Genomic DNA, 20,661 nt, shown 5'->3' with positions numbered 1-20,661 from the left:
AAAATTAGATAAATCTAAATGACCAATGATAGACGATTAACTGGAAAAACTAAATATCTAACAATGGATTATTATTTGGAACAAACTAAATGTCTTTGGCCATTTTTTGTTCTTTTATGGTAAAAATTAAATTATAATGTACATGAAAAGTAGTTTGTAAGTTAGAAAGTATCATATAAATGTTAGTTTCCTTTTTTCTTTTTTTGACCGCGCCATGCGGCTTGTGGGATCGTAGTTCCCTGACCAAGGATTGAACCCATGCCCTCGGCAGTGAGAGCTCAGAGTCCTAACCACTGGACCGCCAGGGAATTCCCAAATGTTGGTTTCTTTATTGTCATTCATTATGTTTCAACTTTAATTATAAAAATACTTCAAGCTCTACAGGTGATTCCCTAAAAGTTCCCAAAACACTTTGAGTAATTTGGCATCCAGGGAACTCCTGAAAGTATTTTATTTATTGATAGTTAACAGGGAGTGTTTATTAAAGAAATAATTAGAACTGAGTGCTTTGAGTTGGAGATGGGTTCACTGAGTCACTGCACAATGAATGAAAAAGACCCCCACTATGACACATCATTATGGCATTTCAGAGCATTGGGGATAAAAAGAACATGCTTCAGATCTTCCCAAAAGACAAAGCAGGTTACATGGAAAGGAACAAGAATCAGAATAGCACCAGACTTTCAACAGCAGTGTTCGGTGCCAGAAAACAATGAAGAATGCATTCATAATTTTAAAAGAAAATTCCAGCCTAGAATTCTCTCAGTTAAGGAAGAATAAAGACAGATTTATTTTATCTCCCATTTGCCCTTTATTATGAAGCTATTTGAGGATATGCTCCAGAAAAATTAGAAAGTAAAACAAGAAAGACAATGACACGGTGCTAAGAAATAGGGGATCTCCCTTAGGAGAGAGATGAAATGTCATATTTCAGAATGACAGATGCACAATGGGTTAGAGATTTTCAGCCCAGATTAGAGAAAGAATTTCAGGAAAAAAGCCTCCATGAAAAAACAGATTCAGTAGGGTAATAATAGTTGATTGAACCATTTGAAATTGATTTTTTTTGAAGATCAGAAAGAGTTGAAGGACTTTCCTGGTGGCGCAGTGGTTAAGAACCCACCTGCCAATGCAGGGGACGTGGGTTCAATCCCTGGTCCGGGAAGATCCCATATGCCACGGAGCAACTAAGCCCGTGTGCCACAACTCCTGAGCCTGTGCTCTAGAGCCCGTGAGCCACAACTACTGAAGCCTCTGCACCTAGAGCCTGTGCTCCGCAACAAGAGAAGCCACCGCAATGAGAAGCCCGTGCACCGCAATGAAGAGTAGCCCCCGCTCGCTGCAACTAGAGAAAGCCCGCGCGTAGCAATGAAGACCCAACGCAGCCAAAAATAAATAAATAAATACTTTTTTTTAAAAAAAGAGTTGAATTACAGCAACATGATATGCAGCATAAATAATTGCTGTATTCATAGTGTGTTCGTTACTTGCCAAAAGCAGCTTTATGTAGCGTATGTGTATTGTCTCATTTAATTCTCACAATAATCATGAGGTAGGTAATATTATTTTCTCTGTTTTAAGACAGAAACACTGGGGCAAAAGGAAGGTTAGGCTAGGGTTAGGTTGCCCAAGGTCATCCAGCTCATGTAAGTATTGGAGCTGTGGTTTGAACCTGGACAGCCTGATTTCAGAGCAGGGGTTCGTAACTGTTATGCTGTATAGGCAGGAGGTTGGAGGATACTTTTTTGTGGACGCTGACCAGTCCCAGGAGAAAGACCTGTAATATGCCAAGTTCCCCTACAATGAAGCCCACTGTGCAAAAGCCCTACCTACCCACTTAGAACTTCCTATCAGCTCTTTGAAGGAAATTTAAAATATATCATTAATATTGGTAGAGAAATAAGAGAGCGTAATGCATTGGTGAAGTAAGAACAGAATACCATAAAAAGGAACATTCAGAGGACAAAGGTCTAAAAAATTGAGTATTGGGAATTCCCTGGCAATCCAGTGGTTAGGACTCAACACTTTCACTGCCGAGGGCCCAGGTTCGATTCCTGGTCGGGGAACTAAGATACTGAAAGCCTCGAGATGTGGCAAAAAAAAAACAACAACTGAGTATAATAGCAGAAATGAAAACCTCAATAGGTGGATTGGAGGATGAATTTGAGGATATTTAGAAATTAGAGCGTGAAGGTAAGAGATGGAAAAGAGAAGAGAGAGGATAAGAAAATTGGAAGACCAGTCCTGGTGCTTCAGCTCTAACACTCAGGCATTTCCAAAGAGAACAGAGAAAATGGAAGGTAGAAAATCATCCGTGAAATAACTCAAGGACATTTTATAGAACTGCAGGTTATGAGTTCTGAGATTGAAAGGGCCTGCTCAGGGCCCAGCACAATAGATGAAAATAGAGCCACACTAGAGGACATCACTGTAAAATTTCAGAACATTTGCGGACAGAGTTCTCATAAGCTTCAAGGGAGAAGTAATATAAGCCACGTTAAAAGGATCAAAATTACTGGAAGTGACTTTGGATTTCTCACTGTTAGCACTGAAGTCTAGAAGCAATGCCTTCAGAATTGTGGGAGAAGGTGATTTTCAACATAGACTAGAGATTCTTTCTCTCTCTTCCCGCCTATACATAATCTATGAGGATTAACTCTCATACACCCTCACAACTCTCTCCCAAACTTCCCAAATGTATAGCCTGAGGGTAATGGGGGTGTATGAGCTAATCTTCTTTGATCATGAGAGAAAGTAAATAGACACTCTTTGGATAAATTAAGAAATAACATTATAAGCACATAATATAGAATTACAATAGATTCAACCAGAAGAAATAGCTGAAAAAGTTAAAAGTGGTCGCCTCTTAGGGATTTGGTTGGAGGGGTTGGTGGGTGAGATATGGGCAATGACTGTTGCTTCCATTATGGGCCTTTTGTCACCCTATGATTTTAAATCTATATACGTGAGTTTGTTTAATTAAAAAAAATTTTTTTTAATTTATTTAATTTATTTATTTTTTGGCTGTATTGGGTCTTCGTTGCTGCCCACGGGCTTTCTATCGTTGCAGTGAGCGGGAGCTACTCTTAGTTGCGGTGCACGGGCTTCTCATTGTGGTGGCTTCTCTTGTTGCGTAGCACCGGCTCTAGGCGCGTGGGCTTCAGTAGTTGCGGCATGCGGGCTCAGTAGTTGTGGCTCGTGGGCTCTAGGCATGTGGACTTCAGTAGTTGCGGCACACAGGTTCAGTAGTTGTGGCTCACGGGCTCTAGAGCGCAGACTCAGTAGTTGTGGCGCACGGGCTTAGTTGCTCCGCGGCATGTGGGATCCTCCCAGACCACGGCTCGAACCTGCATTGGCAGGCGGATTCTTAACCACTGCGCCACCAGGGAAGCCCTAATAAAAAATTTTTAATAAAATTTTAAAATCAGTTGCCTTGCATTAGTTCATTAGGGTTACGGAAGGATCAAATGGAATAATTGATATGAAAAAGAGTTTGTTGTAAACTGTTATTCAGTTGAAAGTGATAATATGACCATGTTGACTAAGAGGCAAAATACAGTTTTGAAGGATGGGTGTTGCGGAGTTATATTTGGTGGGTGATAATGTCATTGTATCTGTTAACCACGGCCATAATAGTGCAGTCGCAAAACAAACATTCGCTTTGCTCATGAGTCTAAGCTCAGCTTGTGGGTTCGCTGATCTGATCCAGGCTCAGCTGATCTCACCTGGACTTGCTCGTGCATCTAAGCAGATTGTCTGGGGTTTGGATGGTCTAGGATGGCCTCAACCGCATAGCTGACGGTTAGCTGTCTGTCAGCAGGAGCTCTGTCCTGCAAGTTCTGTCATCCTCCAGCAGGCTAGCCTGGGTTTGTTTTCATGTCAGGAGCAGGAGTCCAAAAGAGAGTGGGAGTGTACAACACCTCGAAGGCCTAGGCTCAGAATGGGAACACTTCCCCATGTGCCACATTGTTTGGGCCAAAGCAAGTCACAAAGGGTGCAAAGGAGGTTCCATCCCTTTATGGTAAGAGCTGTAATTCACATTGAAAAGGAAGGGTGGAGAAAAGGGGCCATTTTTGCAATTCACCCAGCACGGTCACTGAAGCCAACTATTTATTCCACCTATTTGGAATGAGAACATGGAAAGACATCAGAAGACCTGTAACTGAACTTACTTTCTTTTTCCTTTGTAGACAATAAGAGAGGTGTCAGAGATTTCCATTTAGATTGACAACTTCAAATTCTCAGCATGGAAAACTCAGAGAAGACAGAAGTGGTTCTCCTTGCTTGTGGTTCCTTTAATCCTATCACCAATATGCACCTCAGGCTGTTTGAGCTGGCCAAGGACTACATGAATGGAACAGGTAGGAACAGTAACCAAAAGCAATGATGGGGTTCAGGATGCACTACCCTACAATACAGCACTTTGGCTTATTGGATAGTTTAAGCGGAAGGACTTTGATAAAACAGCAGAAGCAGGAAGGTCACTCTGACCGCCTCCCTCCACCCCTCTTCCCTGAAGCAGATCGTAAAACGGTCACGTGAGAGGTGCTCTCCCTAAACCGGGAGAAAAGGAGCATCCTTATCTCTGAAGACAAAGGGAATTCAAACAAACATTCTTTGCTAAATTCCCCTGAGTTTTCTACACTTACCTTGTACTCTTTCGCCATGACTGTCTACCCTTCATCCAACCTAGCATAAAAATACAGTAAGTCCCCTATATAGAACAAGTTCCGTTCCAAGAGTGAGTTCATAAGTCCAATTTGTTTGTAAGTTCAACAGAGTTAGCCTAGGTACCCAACTAGCACAATCGGCTATATAGTACTGTACTGTAATAGGTTTATAATACTTTTCACACAAATAATACATAAAAAACAAGCAAACACAAAAAATAAAACATTTTTAATCTCACAGTACAGTACCTTGAAAAGTACAGTAGTACAGTACAACAGCTGGTATACAGGGGCTGGCATCAAGTGAACAGGCAAGAAGAGTTACTGACTCGAGGAGGGAGAGGAGGTGGGAGATGGTAGAGCTGAAGGATGGTCAGCAATAGGAGATGGAGGGCAAGCTGCAATTTCACTCACACCTGACATTGGTGGCACAGGTTCTGGTTCCTTGGTTCCTTGTTGGATTCAATTCCATCTACCGTCTTGAAAAAACAATCCAGTGATGTCTGGGTAGTAGCTCTTTTTTTCTCATCATAGATGACATGGTAGCACTGGATTGCATTCTGAACGGCTGCCGCAACCTTCATGTACCGTTCTGTGTTCAGGTCCTGTGCCTCAAAAACTAACAGTGCCGCCTCAAATAAAGAAAATCCCCCTGCCATTTCCTGCGTCGTGAATCTCTTCAGTTCTTCAGTTACTTCTTCCTCTCCTCTCTCTCTGTCCTTTCTCTGGGCCTCCGTTTCCATCACAGCTTCATTAGTAAGCTCCTTGTGTTGCACAGCAAGGAGTTCAGTGAAGTCGTCCTCTTGCAAATCTAGCTATAAATAAAAATACTATACTACTGTACCCTTACAGTACTGTACAGTAAAGTACACAAAAGCACAACCACTTGTAGAGGATGCGGTGCACGTGACAATGTACACCAGACATGTTAACTAACTTATGTGACTGGACATGCGAACACATGTTCGCATCTTTGAAAGTTCGCAACTCGAAGGTTCATATGTAGGGGACTTACTGTACTTAGGTTTAACTGTTTCTTGGAGTCTTCATTTCCTTATGAAGGCTCCCGTGTCGCATAATAAATCTTACATTAAGTAAATTTGTATGCTCTTCTCCTGTTAATCTATCTTTGTCAGTTTCACACCCCGCCAGGGACCCTAAGAGTGTCGAAGAAAACTTTTTCTCCCCTGCATACACACAGATTTATTTTGTTTTGTTACGTAAGTGACCATGCTGTGTGCTGATAGGTGGATGGGTGTCCAAACTCACTAATAATCAGGGAACTAAAATAAAAAATGAGATATATTCTGCCCATCGCATTGACACAGGTTTTTAAACTTGATAATGTCAAATATCAGGTGTTGGGAAGGAATGGGCTCTTGCGTACACAAATAGATAAAGGCTTTTTACAAGGCAGTTTGGCAATATCAATCAAAATTTAAACTGCTGAGGAATGGGGAGTCAGTGTTTGATGGGTACAAAAATTTCACTTGGGGAAGTTGAAAGAGTTCTGGAGATGGACAGTGGTGATGGTCGTACAACATGTCACAGTACTGTACACTTAAAATAGCTTAAATGGTAAATGTTATGTATATTTTACCACAATTAAAAATAAATAAATAAACCTGAATCCCTGTGAAAAAAGGAGGAGGGGGGGAAATCTGTGATTATGAAACCATATTGATGATATTTCCTGTGCATAAAATCTAATTTGTTATAATACCTCATATCAAATCTAATTCTTTACCCAGGAAAATATGAAGTTATCAAAGGCATAATTTCTCCCGTCGGCGATGCATATAAGAAGAAAGGACTCATCTCTGCCCATCACCGAGTTATCATGGCAGAACTCGCCACCAAGAACTCAAAATGGTTGGAAGTTGATACATGGGAAAGTCTTCAACAGGATTGGATAGAGACTGCCACAGTGCTAAGGTATTCATGGTGCAGTCAGCTCTGCCGTGCCATTCCTGTGTGAGGTTATCACACGGTAACAGGGCGTGGGTGGTGCTCAGCCTTTATGGCTGTCACTGTGTTTTGAGATGTTTGCATGCTTGTTAACTGTATATCCCTGTTAAAGAATAGAGGAAGCACACCTGGTCTGTCTGTGCCCCAAGTGAGAAAGGTAAAGGTGTAAGATGATGTTACTGTGGTCAGTCTTCTTAAGTATAAAAGAGAGAGGCAGGTAATTTAAGGAAGAGAAGCCATGATGCTTGATCACAGAGAGAGCTGGTTTTGGGAGCTGCTTCCCTGACAGCATATGGGGGTTGTCACAAATCGCCGTGCTCAGAACTCTGAAACAGCTCCAGTTTAAGGGTTCAGAAACCAGAGTGAGTAACATCTAATGATTACTGAATGTTCGCTTGAGTATAAAACACCAGGACTGGGCTTCCCTGGTGGCACAGTGGTTGAGAATCTGCCTGCCGGTGCAGGGGACACGGGTTCAAGCCCTGGTCTGGGAGGATCCCACATGCTGCGGAGCTACTGGGCCCGTGAGCCACAACTACTGAGCCTGCGCATCTGGAGCCTGTGCTCCGCAACAAGAGAGGCCGCGATGGTGAGAGGCCCGTGCACTGCGATGAAGAGTGGTCCCCGCTCGCCGCAACTAGAGAAAGCCCTCGCACAGAAACGAAGACCCAACACAGCCAAAAATAAATAAATAAATAAATAAAAATTTTAAAAAATAAAAAAATAAAAAAAATAAAACACCAGGACTTTCGGAAAAACCTGTCAAATGTCTGTTCTTAGAGTTCGAACCTTCTGGTTCTAACCATATCAGTTAGGGTTACGATAGGAAATAGAAACCACTCTGAGCATTTTAAGCAGACAGGGATTTTAGGTGCTTATGCAGAAATGTTGAAAGGGCTGGAAGAGTAAAGTGGTGGCTTGTTTCAAGGTCATGCCTCCTCAGCTGCATTTGGAGTTCAGGAAACTGTTCCTGCTTCTGCTGCCAACGATGCTACTCTTAAACTGTCCCAGTCTATAGGGTCTGGCCACCACGCTGACATGGTAAGAGATTACTTGTCAGGGTCCAGTATATACTTGTTTGTTTTTTATGTATTATTTGTGTGAAAAGTATTATAAACCTATTACAGTACAGTACTATATAGCCGATTGTGTTAGTTGGGTACCTAGGCTAACTTTGTTGGACTTACGAACAACAAAGTCCAACTTTGTTGGATTTATGAACGTGCTCTTGGAACGGACCTCATTGGTATTTAGGGGACTTACTTTCTGTAATCAATGTTAACGCTTGTTTTTATGACACAGACACATACAGCTTAGGATAGTAATAGCTACCATTTGCTGTGCTCCCAGGATTTTCCTTGCTTTCCATTCTTGACAGCCAGAGCCCAGGGCTGCCATACCCAGGCCAGCATGTGTTCTGACCCAGCAGTACTATGTATTTGAAGGCATCCATTCTGAGTAGTTGGGCATTGTGTACCTGTGGTTAAATGTGTTTAATAGCTCCCAACCTTTAACATTGCGTCAGAGGCTCTTAGGCATCTCCAGAGGGATGACGTTTCAGTTGAGCATTGTGAGACAGAGAAATGTTCTATTGCTTTGTTGCTTTATAGACACCATCAAGAGAAGCTGGAGGCCAGTAGCTGTGATCACCAGCAGAACTCACCTGTACTGGAAAGACCTGGACGGAAGCGGAAGTGGGCTGAACAAAGACAAGATTTTAGTCAAAAGAAATCACTAGAGCAAACAAAAACAAAAGGTCTGTGTGTTTTGCCAGGACTTACCAATGATAGCTGATAAGACTCTAGGGCTGAGCAAGCCCCCTTTGTATTTTACTTTCATATTCAATATGTGTGGGTGCCTGGAAAATGCCCCTTGTTAGTATTCTTTTCTCTTTTTTTTCCCCTTTGGCTGCACTGCACAGTTTGCAGGATCTCAGTTCCCCGACCAGGGATTGAACTCAGGCCATGGCAGTGGAAGCCCAGAATCCTAACCACCAGGCCACCAGGGAACTCCCCACCCCTTGTTAGTTTTATGATGGGAGGAAGGGAGAGTGAGAGGCACCCTGAGCTCATTTCTCCTGCAGGAGGTAGACCTTAACTTTTGAGGGATCCTGGATCTCTTTTTAGAGAATCTGAATCTGATAGAAACTATGACCCCTCTAGCCAGAAGAACACACATACATATTCATTTTGATGCAGGGAGTTATTAAAAAGGCAAACCCTGGGACTTCCTTGGTGGCGCAGTGGTTAAGACTCCGCACTCCTAATGCAGGGGGCCTGGGTTCGATCCCTGGTCCGGGAACTAGATCCCAGATGCATGCCGCAACTAAGAGTTTGGATGCCACAATGAAGGATCCTGCAAGCTGCGGCTAAGGAGCCCACCTGCCACAACTAAGACCCAACACAACCAAATAAATAAATCAATTTTTTTTTTAAAAAAAAAGACAAACCCTGAAGCTCTGTTTTCTTCTTCTTCCCAGGTGTGCCAAAGGTGAAGTTGCTGTGTGGAGCAGATTTCTTGGAGTCTTTTGGTGTGCCCAATCTGTGGAAGGGTGAGGATATCACCAAAATCGTGGGAGACTATGGGCTTATATGTGTTACTCGGGCTGGAAATGATGCTCAGAAATTCATCTATGAATCCGACGTGCTGTGGAAACACCAGAACAACATTCACCTGGTGAATGAATGGATCACCAATGACATCTCCTCCACAAAGATCCGGCGAGCCCTCAGAAGGGGACAGAGCATTCGCTACTTGGTACCAGACCTTGTCCAGGAATATATTGAGAAGCATAGTTTGTATAGCTCCGAGAGTGAGGAGAGGAATGTTGGGGTGATCCTAGCTCCTTTGCAGAGAAAAACTGCAGAAGCTGACATATAAGAAATTCTCCAGCATGGTATTGTGGACTTCCCTTTTGGGAATTTGAAACAGTGTGGGTGTTAGTAAATGGGGGAAGGACTTGTGATCCTCTTTAATAAATTAAAGTTTAAAAGGTTGGTAAAAATCAGTAGTAATTTAAAATCAGGTTTATCTTTTTATCAGAAGTTACTAAGATGAATGATTTCAATTTTTTTTTTAGGAATATATAAATCCCTTTATCTTTAAAACGAGATTAGTAGCACAGCTAATTGTAGAAAAACATTATAGAAGAACATTGAATATACAAATCCCTTTATCATTATTTTTTTATTATTATTTTTATAAATTTATTTTATTTATTTATCTTTGGCTGCGTTTTGGCTGCGTTGGGTCTTCATTGCTGTGCGCGGGCTTTCTCTAGCTGCATCGAGCCAGGCCTACTCTTCGTTGCGGTGCGCAGGCTTCTCATTGCGGTGGCTTCTCTTGTTGCAGAGCACGGGCTCTAGGCGTGTGGGCTTCAGTAGTTGTGGCACGTGGGCTTCAGTAGTTGTGGCTCGCTGGCTCTAGAGCGTAGGCTTCAGTAGTTGTGGCTCATGGGCTTAGTTGCTCTGCGGCATGTGGGATCTTCCTGGGCCAGGGCTCAAACCCATGTCCCCTGCATTGGTAGGCGGATTCTTTTTTTTTTTTTTTTTTTAATAAAAAAGTTTTACCTAATCTTTATTACCAGGATAACATGAAATAAAAAGCTCTTAAGCATTTATACACAGAAAAAAATAAATAGGGAGACTGGTAGGACTCAGTATGCGTAGTAGCTAAAATAGGAAAAGGCCAGGCACTTTATCAATGGAGTCATAAAACAGACTTAACCAAAACTGCAAGCTAGGCAACAAGCAGTTTCACTTCAGAGACTTTATTGCAGGGCCCCAGTTTCCTTATCTGAAAATAAATGATTATAAGTAACAGTTATCTGAAGGGAGAATTCTGGGAGAATTAAACTATCCCCTACAAGACCCAATGAGCATACTTAGGTATTAAGACCTGATTGCTTAGGGTGTGAAAGTTCACAGCACAGTCTACTCCAGGACCTTCCTTAAAGGTTTAAAAACCTCAAACAAAAGTTCTTAATACAAGAACCAATGTTTAAAGCATAAAATCCTTACTTGGAGTGTTCAGCCCAGTTGATTATCAACAGCTATTTATAAAATGCTTCAATACTGATGATATTAAAACTACCAAAACTCTGTAATGATCACAAAGATTTGGCCTCCCAGGTTAGAGTCCAAAGTCATTCTGACACCTGATAACATTGCAGAGATGTCAGTCAGATGCTTCTTAACCTAACAATGTGGCATCTGCTGTCTATGTTTTCCATCAATCATAATCTCCAACCATCTTCTTAATGTGTGACAATTTGCTCTTCAACTGCTTGCAGTAATTCCTCTTACTTTTGTAACCTGCAGATCCCTTAACTTGTTTCAGTCTATTGTATTCAGCAGCAGCAGCCATGTACCCTTCACTTTCTTCTCTATAGTCATCCAGTTCTTTATGCAGACGAGAGAGTTCTTTATTGATCTCATCAAGTTCTGCTTGTAAGCTCTTGTATTCCTGCAGGCCAGTGTCAAAATTCCTCTTGCAGAGCTGTCTTTGTTGATCTGAAGTGATGGGTGGATATTCCCTGATCCAATCCTCCTGCAGCTCATCGCAGGACTCGCCACCCGTCGTGTAGTCTGTTTCATAGTGGTCTTGCTCTGATCTCCTCGACTTTCCTCGGTAGGCGGATTCTTAACCACTGCGCCACCAGGGAAGTCCCCCCTTTATCTTTAAAACAAGAGATTAGTAGCAGAACCAATTGTAGAAGAACATTATAGAAGAACATTCAATCAAACTAACTACAAAAAGAATTCAGAAAAGACATCCTGGCTTTACCACAGAAAGAGAAGTAAAGTATGAAAAGTAAAGAGACCATTTAAGATCGTAATTTTAGTTACGAAAGGAATGAACATTTTATGCATGCCTTTCTTCCTGGGCAGCCCTCACTCAGGGTGGCCAAAGAATTCTTAAAATAGTGATCTTGTAAAATGCATCACTGATCAGATCTCCAGCTGTGCAAAATACCGGCTGTGAAACTACGCCAGTAGTTGGTTCTCTCCAGCACACATCAGAAGGCCAGTGAAGCTTTGCTAGGCACGCTTGCCTGAAGCCCCACCTGTAGAGGCAGGGGGACGGGTCCGAGCCCTGGAATGTTTAGAACGGTACACGGGTGTTTCTGATGCCCACGAGAGGCAGGGAGCCTCTGCCTTCCCCATGTTATGCACAGATTCTCTTAGCGCAGCCCTGTTGTGGCTCGTGGTCCAGCCCTGGCCATCTGCCATCTCTGTATAGAAGGGATGTCGTGCTGCCTGAAACAGAGAGAACCACAGAGGATGAGAGATCTCACTCAAGGATTTTGTGAGGTGTGAATGCTCTTAGCCTTTACTGGTAGCTTAATCAGATGGTGAAAGGACATGAGAAATGCCGCACTGGACCAGCCCAGCAGTTCCTCTTGTTTTTTGTGGCTGCGTTGGGTCTTCGTTGCTGCGCACGGGCTTTCTCTAGTTGCAGCGAGCGGGGGCTACTCTTCATTGTGGTGCGCGGGCTTCTCATTGCGGTGGCTTCTCTTGTTGCGGAGCACGGGCTCTAGCCGCGCAGGCTTCAGTAGTTGTGGCACGTGGGCTCAGTAGTTGTGGCATGCAGGCTCAGTGGTTGCGGCACACAGGCTCTAGAGCACAGGCTCAGTAGTTGTGCTGCATGGGCTTAGTTGCTCCGTGGCATGTAGGATCTTCCCAGACCAGGGCTCGAACCCATGTACCCTGCATTGGCAGGCAGATTCTCAACCACTGCACCACCAGGAAAGCCCCCCAGCAGTTCCTTTAGCTCAGAATTTTGGTTCCTGATGAATGGCTTGTGGAAGAAATCTCCACAGCCTCAATCTAAAACTCTCGAGTTTCTGAAGACCCCTGCTGTTTCTATTCCAGCCCACTGTGAACCTGCCATTTGTGGATTTAAGCAGAAAAAGAGTCTGTTTTCGTATACTTTTTCTCTTCTTGTCCTTTTGTAGGAACTTTACCCAAAGTAGAACACTCAAATAATAATTGAAGTCATAACGTTATGTTAAAAACACAAACTTGTTATATGGTTTGCTACTGATTAAAATTTTGTGGAAGTTTTACCAATTAATAAAGCAAAAAGACCAGAAATAGCTTTTTCTAGAATAGTTTTATGGTTCATGAAAATCACTCTGTGATAGAAAGAGGACTAAAGTTAAATTTCTAATGAAAGTAGAATAGGGACTTCCCTGGTGGCACAGTGGTTAAGAATCCACCTGCCAGTGCAGGGGACACGGGTTCGAGCCCTGGTCTGGGAAGATCCCACATGCCGCGGAGCAACTAAGCCCGTGCTCCACAACTACTGAGCCCTCGTGCCACAACTATTGAAGCCCGTGTGCCCTAGAGCCCGTGCTCCACAACAAGAGAAGCCACCGCAGTGAGAAGCCCGTGCACGGCAGTGAAGAGTAGCCCCCGCTCGCCGCAACTAGAGAAAGCCCGCGCGCAGCAACAAAGACCCGATGCAGCCCTCAAAAATAATAATAATAATAATAATAATTTTAAAGGAAGAAAGTAGAATAATTTACCTTTACATACCTACATCTAATAATTTACATTTCATACCTACACCACTCTAAAGGATTTATACCTCTGCAGAAGAAAAAAATGTACTTACACCTGTGCAGTTGGCTAGTCAGATCTGAAGCCACCATTTAGAAAAGGAAAATGTTAAATAAAGTTGGCAAATGTAAATTCTACAGCTCGTGGCTTATTCTTATAAAGTCAACGGGCCGACTTCTCAAAGACGGAGGAGCGCAAAGCCTGGCACCCAATAGCTTCAGTCTCTTAGCTGCTGAGCGAATGAAAGGTCGTAATCTCAGATTGTAGAGACGAGGCTCATTCTTCGCTCCTCAGCTTTTTGGAGTTTAAGAATTGTAGCAGCACTGAAAAATAACCACCTAGAGACAGATGAAGTTATCAAAGTTTAACTTTGATTTCTTCTCCTGGAAAACTACACTTAGTTTATATGAACTGCGTGTGAACTGCAGGAAGTTTCCAGTGCTAGAAACTTCTTTTCTACTTTGATGCCATCCTGCCTAGAAGTGCCCACAGTCTGCTTAGCTGTGAGTATATTGACCTCAGGGCCCACTGGGTAAGGCATGTGGGGACCCTCCCAGGAGACCTGGTAACAGTGAAATGATCCTGTTGTTGTGCTATTCGTGGATCAACAACTTTGTACATGGAAGGAGCTGCTTGCCTTTTTGTCCCAGTATCAGGATGCTGCTAATGCCACAAAGTAATAACGTAGTTGAGGGTAACCTTAAGGACAGAACTTCCTCTTTGGAGAATGAAATAGGACAATGAATTTCACAAGGGAATAAATATCAGTAACTCTTGTGGCTTCTGTTGAGGAAGAGGGAAAAAATGCCATTGTTTGTTCCCTACCATACCTTTTTCATACTTGGCTCTTGCAATGTGAATTTAAGAGTTTAGGAAATGTGTGGAGCTGGGGTTTTGTTTGATGCCGGTGTTTTTTATGTGTAGTACTCCCTTACCTCTTACGTTGTCTAATTTGAAGCAGCAGAAGAACGTTCAGTAGAAGTCCTTTACTGCAGCTTCATTCAGTTGAGCCTACAGCATATGGGGAGATTTGTGTTGTCGTTTGCCTGGTTAGTGGACAAGTGTGAACAGCACTTGTTGGCAGTTCCTTGGAACTGGGGCACTGAATGCCTAGTCCGATTGAGCCAAGGGGGTGATTTAGCTTCATCTCCTGCGTCAAAGGATGCTCTTTCTTTTTCTGCCCCCCTGAGTATCTCACTACAGGGTAGAAGGAAGCCTCCCCCCAGGGTAAGCATGCATAGCAGTGGTGGGGCTGCTGTCATCCTTACCCCACCCTCTCCAGGTCACTTCTCTGGGAGCCCAGAAGTTGCTGTATTATGAAATGGGCTCCTTTAACATTTATTTCTGGGTGCCACAGGACATCCATTCCTCCACCATTCTCATAATTGCTCCCAAAGGCCTCTTGGTCTAAGATGTTCACCATAGCATCCAGCTAACTATGAGAACGTGTAGACAGTATCCATCTCTAAAATCTGTACCTAGTTCACCAGTGGTGCTGTTTGAACTTAATAATGTCAGCACTTATTGAGCACTTAATAATTGTGCCCGGCATGTGCTAACATGTGCCTTATATCATAAGGGAAATGGGCACAGTTAGGTGACTGGTGTAAATGGCAAAACTGAAGCTTGAACGAGCAGTTTGTCTTCAGAACCTGTGCCCTTAACCTCTTTACTCCTCATGTGATGTATTACTTTTCAAAGAATGAGGTTTTAGCCAAATCTTGAAATTTGCGTCCACCCAAAGTAGATAAATACAAATAAATAAAACTTTCAACAGTATGGTAGTCTGATGGTGATGTCTGATGTGTTCAATCCATACAGATGGACTAAGTTGAACTCGCCCAGTGTTAGCATTTCCTTGGAACTGGGGCAATGAATGCCCAGTCAGAGGAAGGAGGGGTATGCGCCGCAGTTCACTCTTAACCAACAAAAAGATGAAGAAGGGCGCCCAGCTGCCCATGCTGGTACCAGAACGTCACCCTGCAGCACTGTTGCCTGTGAGTCAGCGGAAGAAGCTTCTGCCTGGGAGGCGGGTTTCTAGCTCCAGGCATGTCAGTCAGCCGATTGGTGGGCAGTCACTTGTCTCTCAGATTCCCTTTCTGTAAACAAAAGTGATGATTTTTTTTTTTTTTTTTGCCGCACCGCAAGGCTTGTGGGATCCTAGTTCCCGGACCAGGGATCGAACCTGTGTCCCCTGCATTGGAAGCACGGATTCTTAACCACTGGACCGCCAGGGAGGCCCCCAAAACAATGATTTTTGAGGCCCCTTCCGGCTCCGAAATGCTGTAGCCCTGATGGAGCGTTGCCACTCACGCTGGCTTCTCACCACGTGTCCCCACCCTTCTGCACGACCAGGAAGCAGTTCTTGGAACACTCATCACTTGAGGTGCTAAAGGGAGCATCCTTCAGCACCCGTCACCAGCCTCTGTTGCCAGGCTGCTGGCAGTTAGGGAGGGCGGGCAGAGAAGTGCTGCATTTGGAGCATCAGCAGGGAACTCTCCAGAGCCGCTCCTGAAGGCTTCCTCAAAATGAGTGCCCGGGGCTCCTGTAGTCAGGAAACCAGGACAGAGGGTGTTCCAGGTGGAACTCCTTATACTACCAATTATTTGTCGTTTATCTGAAATTTGAGGAGTCCTGTTTCTGGTCTGGTGTTTTGCCAACTCCAGCAACCTTAGGCAGGAGGAACAACCTAAGAGGAGGTATGGAGAAGAGCAGGCATGTGACCATGGGCTTTAGCAAGGAAGCCAGCCTGACCGAGGCCAGGCGTGTGGGGTGGGATGTGGCAGCTCATAGGAGGGGAGCTTGGAGGGGTCCGGGTGGGGTTTCGGGCCTGCTGCAGTGGCGCCGGCGCATGGTGGCGATTCCCATTCTCTGCTGTGGCTCCTCCTGAGGGACGATGGCCCTCCTCCTGCTGAGGGGACTTCAGTGCTGGGATTCTGATCCATTTCTGCCTCAAGCGTCTTACACGTCTGAATGATACAGCAGGCAGTGTGTCCCAAATCAAGTTAAACTGCCTGATAAGTTTTTCCAAACCAGTGAGTATCATGATGACAATTACATTTTAAAACATAAGGGAAATTTTCAAACATAGAATTAGTGATAAAAGTATAATGAACCCCTGTGTATCCAGGTCTCATCCCTGGAACTGCACCGAGCTCCCTGATGGTGTTGGCTCCTTGCGTTAGGGAGGGGAGGTATGGATGGGGTGAAGTTAACTACTGTCCACGCCATTCTTTGCTGGACCAGTATCAGACTCCATCAAGTGTCCCCCATCATTCCCATCCATTACTGTCTAGGAGAAGCAGTGCTTGTACACCAGATTAGGACGTCATCTTGGCTCTAATTTTATGGTTTACTTTGCCAGTATCAAATAGAAGGAAAGAAAGGGCTCAAATTTGGCCAGATAACTTTCTCTTTCCTTTCCAGAGATAACTTTGGTCTTAGTCTAGAAGAAAGATCTTGAAATTGCAGAGGAGAAAATGATTCCTTCTCCCATGGACAAGTCCAATCTATGTCCACTTCAACTAAAATTCAACCCTCTCCCTAATAGATGGCCCTTGCTCAAGCTGGCCAAAAGCCATACCAACCAGCACAATTGCTAGAACTATTATTAGTTATTTCTGTGACTTTCATTTTCAGGCCAACATTTAGAACAATCAGATTTTAAGGATAGGAAGGAAATGTGATTTCTCCATGTCCTGTTCCTTTAGTCATCTGGAATTTAAACAGGTTTCATGCTCCAGAAATCTGGTCAGAGTTCTTCGTTCTGTGCCCTTTACGTGGCAAAGTATATCTAATCCCAGGACTTGATATCATCCTGTCATGTTCCACCAAAGGAATCAATGTTTCATACTTATGAGAATCAATAGCCTCATCTGAGCAAGGCAGTGAGTGCCACTATGGTTTCCTCAATAAAAATGGTATTTCTCCTTTGGAAAGGTCATAGCCATTCATTCAACAAACATTTATTAAGCACTTGCCAGGCACTGTACTAGGCACTGGGGATACTATAGAGGTGAATAAGATGAACATGGTCTCTGCCCTTGACATTTTAATGAAAAAGGTAGTCAGTAAACAAAGCGAGAAAAGATAATTATGGATTATGATAATTTGAAGGATATAAGCAGAGATGTGATACAGAGTAAATGTAGATCAAGAAGGCTGTTCTGAGAAGGTGACTCAGATATTTGAAGAGATCCAAATATTTCTCTGTTCAACTTCTAAACTAATGGAAAAATAAGACAAAAGAAACAATAAGTGGAGAACCAAAATAGCACCTTTTTTGCCACACCTCGAGGCTTGTGGGATCTTAGTTCCCCAACCAGGGGTCAAACCAGGGCCCCGGCAGTGAAAGTGCCGAGTCCTAACCACTGGACCACCAGGGAATTCCCAAAATAGCACCCTTATGACTGATAAAATCCAGGTTAGAAGTTGTAGCTTAGTGTGAGGGTCAAAAGAGGGATTGGTAACTGACAGATGGTGTTTTCCAAGATGGCTATTACGAGAAGCTCCCATCTCACGTGCTCCTTTTTTTTTTTTTTTTTTTTTTTATTAATTTGTTTTTGGCTGCATTGGGTCTTCGTTGCTGCACGCAGGCTTTCTCTAGTTGCGGCGAGCAGGGGCTACTCTTTGTTGCGGTGCGCGGCCTTCTCGTTGCAGTGGCTTCTCTTGCTGCGGAGCACGGGCTCTAGGCGTGCGGGCTTCAGTAGTTGCGGCACGTAGGCTCAGTAGTTGTGGCTCGCAGGCTCTAGAGCGCAGGCTCAGTAGTTGTGGTGCATGGGCTTAGCTGCTCCGCGGCATGTGGGATCTTCCCGGATCAGGTCTCGAACCCATGTCCCCGGCATTGGCAGGTGTATTCTTAACCACTGCACCACCAGGGAGGGAAGTCCCCATCACGTGCTCCTTTTACAGTGTGACACTGAGGGATGAGGTCCATGTTCCCTCCCTTTGTAGCTACTTTTTATTTATTTATTTATTTATTTATTATTTTTGGCTGTGTTGGGTCTTCGGTTCGTGCGAGGGCTTTCTCTAGTTGCGGCAAGTGGGGGCCACTCTTCATCGCGGTGCGGGGACCGCTCTTCATCGCGGTGCACGGGCCTTTCACTATCGCGGCCCCTCCCGTTGCGGGGCACAGGTTCCAGACGCGCAGGCTCAGTAGTTGTGGCTCACGGGCCCAGCTGCTCCGTGGCATGTGGGATCTTCCCAGACCAGGGCTCGAACCCGTGTCCCCTGCATTGGCAGGCAGATTCTCAACCACTGCGCCACCAGGGAAGCCCTGTTCCCTCCCTTTGAATCACAGTGGGCCTTGGACTTTGGTGGAAGTGATGTTATATGACTTCTCAGACTAGGTCAAGATGGTACAGCATCTTCCTGGTTCTCTTGGGATGCTCCCTCTTAGAGCCCAGCTATCCCTGCTTGAGGGAGCCCAAGCAGCCCATGGAGAGGCCCACATGGAAAGGAACCTGGCCCACAGCCCACAGGCCTGGCTGGGCTCCCAGCCAACAGATAGCCGTGAGATGGATCCATTTGGGAGGTGGCTTCTCTAGCCCTCCCAACTGGAGTCAAGGTACCCCAGCTAATGCCACATGGAGCTGAGATGAGCCATGCCCTGTGAGCCCTCCCCAGACTGCAGATCTGTGAGCCAATTAATGACCTGTATTATTTTAAGCCATTGAGTTGGGAGAGGCAAGAATAAATTATATACTAACTCCCCCAGTCTAGGCAGTCTATCTGAGAGAAAGTTCAGGTCTGTGAAATAGACACACCCTCAAGTCCATGTCAAAAGGGAGAAGAAAATACTGAGATACCCTGTGTTTACAATATTTGATAGACTAACTACCTAGTGGATAAAATTCTTCAATGGCTGTTGTCCGTAGGGCAAGCAACTCATTCCAGTTTTCCTAGAACTTTTCCAGTTTTAGTAATGAAAGTTCCATGCCCTGGGACTCCTTCAGTCTTGGGGAAACCGTAATGGGTGGTCACCCTAGTTTCCCCCAACCAGGTAACTCATTCCACCTCCATGAGGAAGAAATAGGGTTGGAAAAAAAAAACCAAACAGGATGTTTAGGGAAAATTCTTCTCCGTGAAGAGCATGGTTAAAAATGACTGTTTCTCTAATAGTGACTTTTGAACTGGAAGCCAGAGGAGCTAACCATGCAAAAACCAGGAGGAAAAACCTCCCAGGAAGAGGGAACACTGTATGCAAAGACTGCGAAGAAAGAAAGGGTTTGACCTCTGCACGGAATCACCACCACGACAAAACTGGTATGATTGGAGTTGCTGAGCCCAGGGAGACAGAGTGTAATGATGTAGGAGAAGTATCCAGAAACCCAATCAGAAATGGCTTTATGAACCATGGGAGGGAGTGCAATTTCCTCTTACGAAAAGTGGGACAACACTGAGGCATTTTCAGCTTGAGGGTAAGAAGATCTGAACTACATTTCTCAAAAGCTTGCCTGACTGCAGGATGGAGAATGGTTTGGTGGGATCAGGAGTTGAAGCAGCAAGTCCAGGGAAGAGGCAAGACAGGATGGTGGCTTGGGTTAGGTTGGAAGAACCAGCAGGATTTGCTGATGGATTGGATATGGGTGAGCAGAGAAGGGAGAACTCCAGTGTCTAAATGGGCTTTGGGCTTAAGCAACCGGGTGACTAGTGGTACAATTTATGGAGATGAGGAAAGCCAAGGAATAATTTTGTTTTATGCTTTCTGCCTTGGATATATTACATTCGAATGCCTTTAAGTCATCCAAGGGGAGACATCGAGAGGCATCTTAAGCAGTGAGAGGTGACACATGAGCTCTGGAGTCAGGCTGCCTGAGATCGAATCCAGACTCTTCCACCAACTGTATGAACTTGGGCAAGTTACTTAACCTCTCTTTGTCTCAGGTTTTGTCTCTGTCAAATGGAGATACTAAAGTTAACTATTGGAGAGGTAGGATTTTGTGATAAATGATAATACACATAGTAATCACTCAATAAATGTTGGCTATTAATATACTTGAGTCTGGAGCTCACGGGAGAGATCAGAAATGGACAGATAAGCTGTACACCTGAAACTAACACAACATTGTAAATCAACTATACTCCAATAAAATTTTCTTTTTTAAATAGAAAAAAAAGAAAAGAAATGGACAGATAAGTCTTGGAGCCAGCCTATAGAGAGGGTGTTTGTGGCTATATTATAGGTTAGCCCACATTCCCAACACCTTACTCTTTGGCCTTTCTGTACTGACAAGGCTAAAGACTAGATACTAGATTCCCCTGGCTCCCTTGCAGTTAAAAGTAGCATAAGACACAGTTTGGGCCAATGAGGGTAAACAGAAATCTGATGAAGGGATAATGGCAGGTGGTGCTCTACCCCTTCTTTCCCACCTTGAATGTGGATGTTCCGGCTGGAAACCCAGCAGCCAACTCATCCCAGTGAGGTAACCGGCAGGAATCACAGAGCCAGGAGAAGCACA

The 20,661-nt window shown here is 44.2% G+C and overlaps 1 protein-coding gene across 2 annotated transcripts in view; it reads left to right on the top strand.

The window, feature by feature from the left end:
* NMNAT1 (nicotinamide nucleotide adenylyltransferase 1) overlaps window positions 1-13,338 on the top strand; it is a 28,046-nt gene extending 14,708 nt beyond the window's left edge. For both annotated transcript variants that reach the window (XM_082461411.1, XM_082461410.1), the window contains exons 2-5: window positions 4,191-4,361; window positions 6,422-6,605; window positions 8,249-8,394; window positions 9,118-13,338. In XM_082461411.1, the coding sequence (XP_082317537.1) occupies window positions 4,247-4,361; window positions 6,422-6,605; window positions 8,249-8,394; window positions 9,118-9,518 (846 nt within the window). In that variant the 5' untranslated portion in view covers window positions 4,191-4,246 and the 3' untranslated portion in view covers window positions 9,519-13,338. The remainder of the gene's footprint in view (window positions 1-4,190; window positions 4,362-6,421; window positions 6,606-8,248; window positions 8,395-9,117) is intronic.
* The last annotated feature ends 7,323 nt before the right edge of the window (window positions 13,339-20,661 follow it).

Source organism: Balaenoptera physalus, assembly GCF_965194825.1.
Source record: "Balaenoptera physalus genome assembly, chromosome: 1".
NCBI classification, from domain to species: Eukaryota; Metazoa; Chordata; class Mammalia; order Artiodactyla; family Balaenopteridae; genus Balaenoptera; species Balaenoptera physalus.
Note: the sequence above shows the minus strand (reverse complement) of the source record. Positions and strands in the feature narration are given on the sequence as shown.